General features: G+C 37.8%; 1 protein-coding gene across 1 annotated transcript; it reads right to left on the bottom strand.

The window, feature by feature from the left end:
- Nucleotides 1-2,656: 2,656 nt before the first annotated feature.
- Nucleotides 2,657-3,216, bottom strand: LOC126501713 (small ubiquitin-related modifier 2-like). Its single transcript, XM_050142542.1, has one exon. It carries the CDS (start codon nt 3,097-3,099, stop codon nt 2,812-2,814), a length of 288 nt encoding a protein of 95 aa, XP_049998499.1. The 5' UTR covers nt 3,100-3,216; the 3' UTR covers nt 2,657-2,811.
- Between the last annotated feature and the right edge of the window lie 6,240 nt (nt 3,217-9,456).

The raw sequence follows: 9,456 nt of genomic DNA, 5'->3' as shown, positions 1-9,456 counted from the left end.
TCTGATTGTTAAATATTGGTTTTAAGTTTAATAAGAGGTGCAGTAAGATGATTTCTCTGTTCCCGTATCCACCCTTTCTTTATCCCAAGCATCCAATTCCCCCAAGCTCTCCCTATCCCCCGCTTCTCACTTGTCTCTCCCCATCTCCCCTTTCCCCCATCCCACCCCACCCCCAAGTTCCCAGTTTTTGCCCGGCAATCTTGTCTACTTCCCATATCCAGGCGGATGACTATATGTTTTTCTTTGGGTTCCCCTTCTTATTTAGGATCACAAATTATATGCTCAATGTCCTTTATTTATGGCTAGAAACCAATTATGAGTGAGTACATCCCATGTTCGTCTTTTTGGGTCTGGGATACCTCACTCAGGATAGTGTTTTCTATTTCCATCCATTTGCATGCAAAATTCATGAAGTCATTGTTTTTTATTGCTGAGTAGTACTCTAATATGTATATATTCCACACTTTCTTCATCCATTCTTCCATTGAAGGGCATCTAGGTTGTTTCCAGGTTCTGGCTATTACAAATTATGCTGCTATGAACATAGTTGAACAAATGCTTTTGTCATATGATAGGGCATCTCTTGGGTATAGTCCCAAGAGTGGTATTACTGGACCTTGGGGTAGGTTGATCCCGAGTTTCCTGAGAAATCACCACACTGATTTCCAAAGTGGTTGCACAAGTTTGCATTCCCACCAGCAATGGATGAGTGTGCCCCTTACTCCACAACCTCTCCAGCAAAGGCTATCATTGGTGTTTTTGATTTTAGCCATTCTGGCAGGTGTAAGATGGTATCTCAAAGTTGTTTTAATTTGCATGGAATCTGGCTTTATTGGAAAGCCCATTGTCACATAGAACGAGGTAATCTCCAAGATCTGGTTTTTGTCACCACTTGCTTTTCCAAAGGCAAGACATTGCATTATGTACATATTTTCTCTAAACATCCCCTCCAGGAAGGACTAACTATAAGGAGAAACTCCTGAGGTTGAGGAGGGTGAGAAGTTTAGAAAGTTCCAAGGTCATTCCTAAAGGTCATGAAAACATAGTGATGGGGAAAGGGGTCTGTTCAGTAGAGCTAACTGCAAGTTGTCCATACGCATGCTAGGGAGATAACTTCCGTGCGTGTCACCCATGCTGGTGTAAGACTCCACAGTGTCACAGCTGTCCTAAAATCGCCCACGCTGCAAGCCGCTGCTTCACTTAGGAGGACTCGGGTGGACTCGTTGCTCTGTTGTCAGTGCCCTCTCTGGGGAACAGACAGAAATGTCCACCCAAGAAAATTCACTCAACCTGAAAGTAACTTACTTTTTTTGTTGCTTTTTTTTACTTTCATCTAAATCTGATATACAAAATTGTTCACACTTTGTTCTTGTTTTATGTTGCATAATGTTGGTTCTTCAAATTATCTATAAGTAACATAGAGTAAGTTCATCCTATATATGGATATATCTATCAAATTTGTACAGAATGTTTGGAGCAATTATTTGAAGATTTTTAAACCAAATCAATGATAACAAGAACATGAGACGAAAAACCCTAAGATATAGTGTATTATAGAACTTGTATTGAGTTTTTCCTTTTTTGCTCTTAAATAAGTATTCCTTCATCTGGGTTCAAGGAAATCAGAAGCCTGCTGGTAGGAACTGACACAGAAAAAGAGAGCTAGAGAAGCTGTCTGGTTATGGCTCAATCTATAAGAGCATTAAATTCAAGTGCTCAGATGGGCAAAAACTCTGCTGCCCCTACTTTTGTATCCTAGCTCCCATTCTCTTCCCAGAGCTTCTGTTTCAAGGATTTATGGTAAATTTCAATTTCATTTCCTCCTCTCAGTCTTCCTGTTTCTTACCCCATGGTAAATTGAATGAGAATGGACCCCATAGGCTTATATATTTGAATACTTGGTCTGAAGTTGGTGGAACTGTTGGGAAAGAATTGGGAGGTTTGGTCTTATTAGAAAAGGTGTATCAGGCTGGAGAGATGACTCAGTGGTTAAGAACCCTGCCTGCTGTTCCAAAGGTCCTAAGTTCAATTCCCAGCAACCATATGGTGAGTCACAACCATCTGTAATAAGATCTGGTGCCCTCTTCTGGCCTGATGGGCATACGTGCAAGCAGAACACTGTAAACGTAATAAATAAATAAATCTTTTTTTTTCTTCATTTTAAACAAGAAGTTGATTTAAACAACAAGATGCTTGACTTGAAGGGAAAACTATCTAGGATCATTTTGCTCAAGAGTAATTTATCCCTTACTAAAGACAGATTGCCCTACATGTAACAGCTACGTACAAAAAAGTTATAAAATTGTCCTTGGTTTTACAATGATAAATGAAAAACATTAAAATTCTCCAATCGAACAAGGTATGCAAGGATTTTGTGGTTGGGTTCTTTTGTTAAAACATTGAGAGCAAAATAACTTTCTGTATATAAAGATAAGAGCTGATGAGCGAGCCACTAATGGAGCAGGGGGGTATATTCACAGAACTGGACTTTCCCCCAGACCACCTCCACATGCTGTCAATCAAAACAGAACATTGGCCATTTAGTTTAAAACAGAAAAAAGAAAGGAAGAAAGAAAGAAAGAAAGAAAGAAAGAAAGAAAGAAAGAAAGAAAGAAGGAAAAAAGCGCAATATGCTTGTGCACATACACCAGTTACTTTATGTGCAATAAAGAAATGGGGACAGGAAATGAAAGACTAGAGAAAACTATACTGTAGTAGTCAGGATGTGGTGGAACCAAACTGCGGCTTTCTAGTTACGAATGTATTCTTGGTCTATAACAAAATTCTGGAGTAGAGTAGCAGGTTCCCTTTTTAGTAGACACCTCCTGTCTGCTGCTGGAACACATCAATCGTATCTTCATCCTCCATTTCCAACTGTGCAGGTGTGTCTGTTTCATTGATTGGCTGCCCATCAAACCGGAATCTGATCTGCCTCATTGATAAACCCCGTCGTTCACAATAGGCTTTCATTAGTTTACTAAGTGGTGTGTGCCTCTTAATTTTAAACTGCACCACAAAGCCATCTTGCCCCACCACCTTCAAATTAATATGGTCGTTGTTCTCGGTCTTGACTCCTTCCTTGGGTTTCTCGTCGACCATGGCGAATGCCGGAGTCTCCTCAGCTGCTGCTTCACAAAAGAGGCATCAGGTCTGCACTCAAGGAGCACACAGGCAGCACCAGGAGCGGCAGAAGAAGGAGGCGGCAGCAGTGGATGAGGCCAAATAAATAAATCTTTAAACAAGCTTTGAGGTTTCCAAAGACCATGCCATTCCCAAATTAGCTGTCTCTGCGTTAAGGGCTGTGTCTCAAGGTGTGAATCCTCAACAACTGTTCTACCATCATATCTTCCTGTCGGCTGCCATTCTCCCTGCCATAAAGGCCATAGACTCTAATTAAAATTCTGAAGCTGTAATCCCCAAAAGATTCTTTCTTCTATAAGTTGCCTTAGATATTGCAGTTTATCACATCAATAGAAAAGTAGCTAAGGCATATCTCAGTAAAAGAGCTGCTGTAAGAAGTGTAATACAGATCAAATGGAATCTTATTTTCTGAGTTATATGACAATATAACTTAAAGTGAAAAGGGTCAAAACCTAATTATAATCAATAGTTCTATATTTTTCTTGAGACAGTAAAATATTGAATCTAAATAAGCAACAAAACGTTGAAAACTGAGTTATCCAATAAGAAATCTGTGAGATTGCATATTCTAATAATATCAGAAGGTATACCCATAAAGTCTCATAAACATGACCACCCTAATGTGAGCTTAACCAACATGTCAAACTGAATGGGGAAAGCCCATTAGGTCTCAACCCTACACAAAGAATTACAGTCAACTGAGGAAAGCTGGGAGTGGAGAAGTGGTCTTCTCCTGAAAACAGCATTCTGATTTGTTGTCCAGTGCCAAACCGTCTGCCCTAAACACATACATACGCACTTCTTAATATTATATGGACTCAACTGGCTATATTTAGAAATATATATGTATATATATGTAAAAATGCAAATACGTGTGCAAGAACAATTAATGAAAAAGTTCATAAATTTGAAGGAGAGTAGGGAGGAGTACAAGGGAGGGTTTGGAGAAAGAATAGGGAAGGGAGAAATGTAATTGTCATTTGACAATATCAAAAATAAACAATAAAAAGAAGTATTGTGGAGACATAATAGATATATATTTATAAAATTGAATAGTAAAATATCCATGTAACCCTAAAGAAGGAAAGCATAACTATGAAAATATTAATACTACACTAAATATAAATGGTTTAAACATACCAATTAAAATTTATAGCTTATCTGAGTGGATGAAGTTTGTGACCTTTAATAAAGATGTAAAAACATGTTGGGTACAAAAACCACTTCAAATACAATTATAGAGATTAAAATGTAAAAGATGCAAAAACAAATATATTGAGGACAACCTCAAGTTCAGCTGTAAGTTGTTGGATATTAAGTGAACAATAATCTCAAAACCCTGTACTGAGGAGAGAGATGGAAATGGTATCTGAAGCTGAATAGGTCCTGAGGAGCTCAAATCACAAAGTAACAAATCATGAACAGGTGAGACTGGAAGGCATCTGACATATATGATATAACATGATTTCCTAAGAGTATAAACCAGTTTGGATGATTTCCCACCATCTCATCTTTCCATGGACCCCCTTCTTGTATATTAAATGACCTCCTTTACTTAACATTTGAGTAACAAATATGCTTATGAGTAAAAACACTGCTCTATTCAGCCATGTTGTGATTACCATGTCTGTGGAGTAAAGGCTGTTTGTTTCAGCCTGTTCTTCTTCTGATGAAGTCTCCTCCTTGTGGAAACTCATCCTTGCTATGCTTTAACACCCTTCTGTCAGTACAGACTAGTCACCATTCTTTTACTCTCACATGGCCTTCTCATCCATAGACAAAGAAACCTCTAAATTAATGTTACAGAACAAAATTTTCTCTGTTTTTTTCTCCTTCCAAGAATGTGTTAGCTTGTATCTTGCCTGAACTGAGACATTAAAAATGATGGGCAATTTAAGTAGGTCAAGGTCAGGATCCATATAGAAGCAACTAGGCTTAGTTTTTTATTCTGTCACAGAGTTTTAGCATTAGTGGGTTTTCTATTCAGAAAGAAGTTAAAGAGAATGTCAGAAGTTATGTATATAGTCTCAAAATTATTCTTTTTTTTGTAGAAGAATTTTGATGTATCCCATCAAAACACCTGTGCTCAGGCGGCAGAAAATCACTAGCAAATCAAAGGGCTCCTTCACTGCCCTTCTCTGTCACAATGTCTTTTACATGACTTCTTCCTGCTAAAATAGGTTAGCTGTCTCTGACATGGAGACTTTAGAGAAATAAAGCACAAAATAAGCCCCCAGGGGAGGAGAAAGGAGCCTCAGAAAGATTTCTGCAATGCTTTACAAGACCTGGAAATAGAGTGCCTAGCTTTAATGATATAAAAATAAGACCACCATGAAGAAACTGATACTTACTGTTTTGATAAAAGTCTCACCTTCTTTCAGGAGTCCTTAAGTTCTGTGCTACAGGAACTTTTGTCCTTTATTCTGGTAGATATCAAGTAGACAAAAGACTCAAGTAGACAAAGGCAAAATTTGCACGCAGTTGGCCATGAATACCCCTCGTGTTAGAAGGCTTGGTTTTGGAAAATATAAAATGAAGCCACCTATCTTTTCTAGCTAGATGTACTGTCGATGCCCTGCTTGAAGAGACAATTACAGGCCAGTCTTCAGATCCTTGACCACATTTTAGCAGTTGTAGGCTTGTTATTTGAAAGGAAGTTGAGAAGGTCATGAGTCTTGTGCATAGTCTCAAAATTAGTCTTGTTCATAAGTCATTAATTCCTTGCTCAATCCCCCACTGTCTTTCCACTGAACTCTAGAGAACACCCATGATCTTTAAACTGGCTTTTTCCCAAAGCAAACTGGTTTTGCTGTCCCTGGGACAGCTCATGTTCCTTTGAAACTTTGTTCTCTCTTTCCCCTGATACCCCCTCCCCCACCCAACCCTGACAGACTAGCTTACATCTTCTCTTCTTTGAAAACCCAATTTTTGATAAAGAAGTAAAAAAAATATCAAAAAGCAAAATAAATATGGAAAAAATCATATTTAACAAATGGAACCAGATCCACAGTGCTCCACTCATAAATTAGGACAGCACCAACCAATTGAGGCTCCTTCAATCCCTTCCAGGTCACTACTGCCCTTATATAGAATGTTGTCCTCCTAAAACATGTTATTTGTGCCTGGCTGTGAACTATGTGAGAGTTGAGTTACACAGTCACTTTTCTCTGTATGTCTTATTTACTCTACATTTTATTTTAAGCATAATTGATACTGTTGTATAGAGCAACACTTTTTTTCATTCTCACTGCCTATAATTTTCACTAGATAAACATCCTAGATTTATTCACTTTATGCTGGGTGACATTTATAATATTTTCAGTTCGAAACTATTGTAAATAATGAAGAGCTGACCACTTTTGCATATCTCCTGAATCCAGGCTGCTATTTTTCACACGTGTTTTAAAATTTTTAAACTTTATTCCTTCATAATTGACATAAAATCTGCACTTAGTTATGGTAGACAGTGTTATAGTGGGTAATTCTCAGTGTGCAATGATCAAATTGTAGATACTAACATTTCCATCCTGAATATTGATTTCCTTGTGTTAAGAACCTACAAATTTTCCTCTAGTTTTCTGACATGTAAAATTAATTTTAGATGAGTGTTATCATACCGCTCTCCTAAAGAGAAATGTTTTCCATTTCACGCATTACCCCTTTGTTGTGCCCTGTCCCCACCTGGTGTCTAGTGATCAGTGTTCTACTCTCTACTTCTGCATACTGAGTCTTTTGGCTTCCGTACATGAGTGATTGTGTGCAGTGCTGGTGCCTCAATTATGTCATTTAATATAGTGTTTTCCAGTTCAGTCCTTGTTGATGAAAATTATAGGATTTCATCATTTTATGGCTGGATAGTACTTTATGTATAGAAACTGCGTAGTACTTTGTTGTGCAATTGTCTGAAACTACTTTTTTATTGCTAGTCATTTATGCACACAGCAGAGGCTACCAGTGGTTCCCTCCAAATCCACCTTTTCTATTTTCATATAGCATTTTACTCTCTGATGATGTGGCTAGGGATATGGATACCTAGAAGGAGCACTACATTTCCCAGACTCCCTGATAACTGGAAGTAAGTTTGGATGTGACTGAATTCTGCATAACGTGGTGTATGTAGAAGCATCACAAGGCAGATAACAAGCACACACTGAAGAGACAGAACCTCAACAAACTTTGCCTTTCTAGCTCTCTTCTTCCATTGTACTGTCTAAGAGAACATGTGGCCAGACTGCAGCTTCAGGGGGACGCCCACAAAGCCTGAAATTTTTGTTAGGATTGTATATGTCCTAGGGTGCCTAATTGGGTTTTGTCTTGGAAGAAAAATGAAAGGCTTTACATTTTTAAAACTATAATTGGTTTTCCCCTCTTATAATTGAGATAAAGGCTACCTTGTATAATTTCTAATTGTGGCCAGTGTTCACTGCACAGGAATAAGCTTCCCTTCATAGTTCTATGCATCTATAATAAAATTCACTATAAGTAGTTCCCTTATATGTTCACTATAAGGGAATAATAATTATTCCCTTAGCGTTTAAGAATATGCTAGAGTGCAGATACATTTCCCCCTTAAATTCAATAGGTATCAGCTTGTCAAGTGTCTTACATTTTAAAAAATAAGCAACCAGAATAAAACAGCAAAAGAATCAATGAAAAACTCTAAATCTCATCTTCTTGTCTTTAAGGAAAGTAAATTAAGTTTATTTATTTATTTTTATTTATTAAAGATTTCTGTCTCTTCCCCACCGCTGCTTCCCCTTACCCTCCCCCTCCACCAATCAAGTCCCCCTCCCTCATCAGCCCAAAGAGCAATCAGGGTTCTCTGCCCTGTGGGAAGTCCAAGGACCACCCACCTCCATCCAGGTCTAGTAAGGTGAGCATCCAAACTGCCTAGGCTCCCACAAAACCAATAGGTGCAGTAGGATCAAAAACCCATTGCCATTGTTCTTGAGGTCTCAGTAGTCCTCATTGTCCGCTATGTTCAGCGAGACCGGTTTTAACCCAGGCTTTTTCAGACCCAGGCCAGCTGGCCTTGGTGAGTTCCCGATAGAACATCCCCATTGTCTCAGTGTGTGGGTGCACCCCTCGCGGTCCTGAGTTCCTTGCTCGTGCTCTCTCTCCTTCTGCTCCTGATTTGGACCTTGAGATTTCAGTCCGGTGCTCCAATGTGGGTCTCTGTCTCTGTCTCCTTTCATCGCCTGATGAAGGTTAATATTCAGGAGGATGCCTATATGTTTTTCTTTGGGTTCTCCTTCTTATTTAGCTTCCCTAAGAACCCGAATTATAGGCTCAATATTCTTTATTTATGGCTAGAAACCAAATATGAGTGAGTACATCCTATGTAAATTAAGTTTTAAAAAATGTTGTTCTTTAACTTTTTGGTGTGTGTGTGTTCACATTATGCCATGGTGCATGCATGAGTGTCAGAAGATAGCTTGTGGCATTATCTCTCTCCCTACACTGTGCAGTTTCCTGGGGTCAAATTCAGATCCCCAGGTTCTCAGCAAGAACCTTTACCCACAGAGCCATCTTGTTGTCTTATAAACTTTTCTTTGAAGAACTTATTTCCTTTCCTTTTTGTAAATTTACCCTTCACATACTTTACCAACTTTTCTATTTTGAACACTATAATTATTTTAGTCCTTTAATTGCAAAATATTTTCTATGTTTTAAATGCGACAGAGAGATGCTTCTTCACTGTTAGAGAGTATGTAGCATCATTTCACTTCCTTCTTGCAGAAGAAATTTAGACACAAGCACGAAGGTTCCAAAACATTAAGTTAATGATTTGATTAAATTGTGATTGAACCTATTTGCTCTGCAGGAGGCCAAAATAATTACTGTAAATATTGGGTGTATTATCAAATCATAGAATTTCTGTCATTCATTAATTCCTGCAGTCTAAGAACCATTTTTACCTTTATATTATACTGGCTTACACTCAATATTTTTAAAGAATGTATCAAGTAAATTTGGAGAACTCTTGCCTTTATTCGTTTAATTTGATTAAAACTAGTTCATGAGAATCTTTAATTACCATTTTATCCTTATATGCTCCCTTAACTAATTTTTAATTTATTTCACTTTCTGAAATTACATCAGTGGCACAGAATTTATATTTAATTCTAATCTGTGTATTTTTTTAGCCATATTGCATTGGGAACAGAATTATAACAAACTGAATAATAAACAGTTGAATATTTCATGACAATGACTATTCTTGCCCAAAGTAATCCCTTTACTAAGTCACCACTGTGATGTTTAAAGTGGTATTTTAATTAATTTGTAAGTTCAAATTAAAATGGGATTAAAAGC

Source organism: Alexandromys fortis, unplaced genomic scaffold, assembly GCF_014885135.2.
Source record: "Alexandromys fortis isolate MF-2015 unplaced genomic scaffold, M_Fortis_MF-2015_v1.1 scaffold_5, whole genome shotgun sequence".
NCBI lineage: Eukaryota > Metazoa > Chordata > Mammalia > Rodentia > Cricetidae > Alexandromys > Alexandromys fortis.
This window is presented reverse-complemented; position numbering and strand designations above follow the sequence as displayed.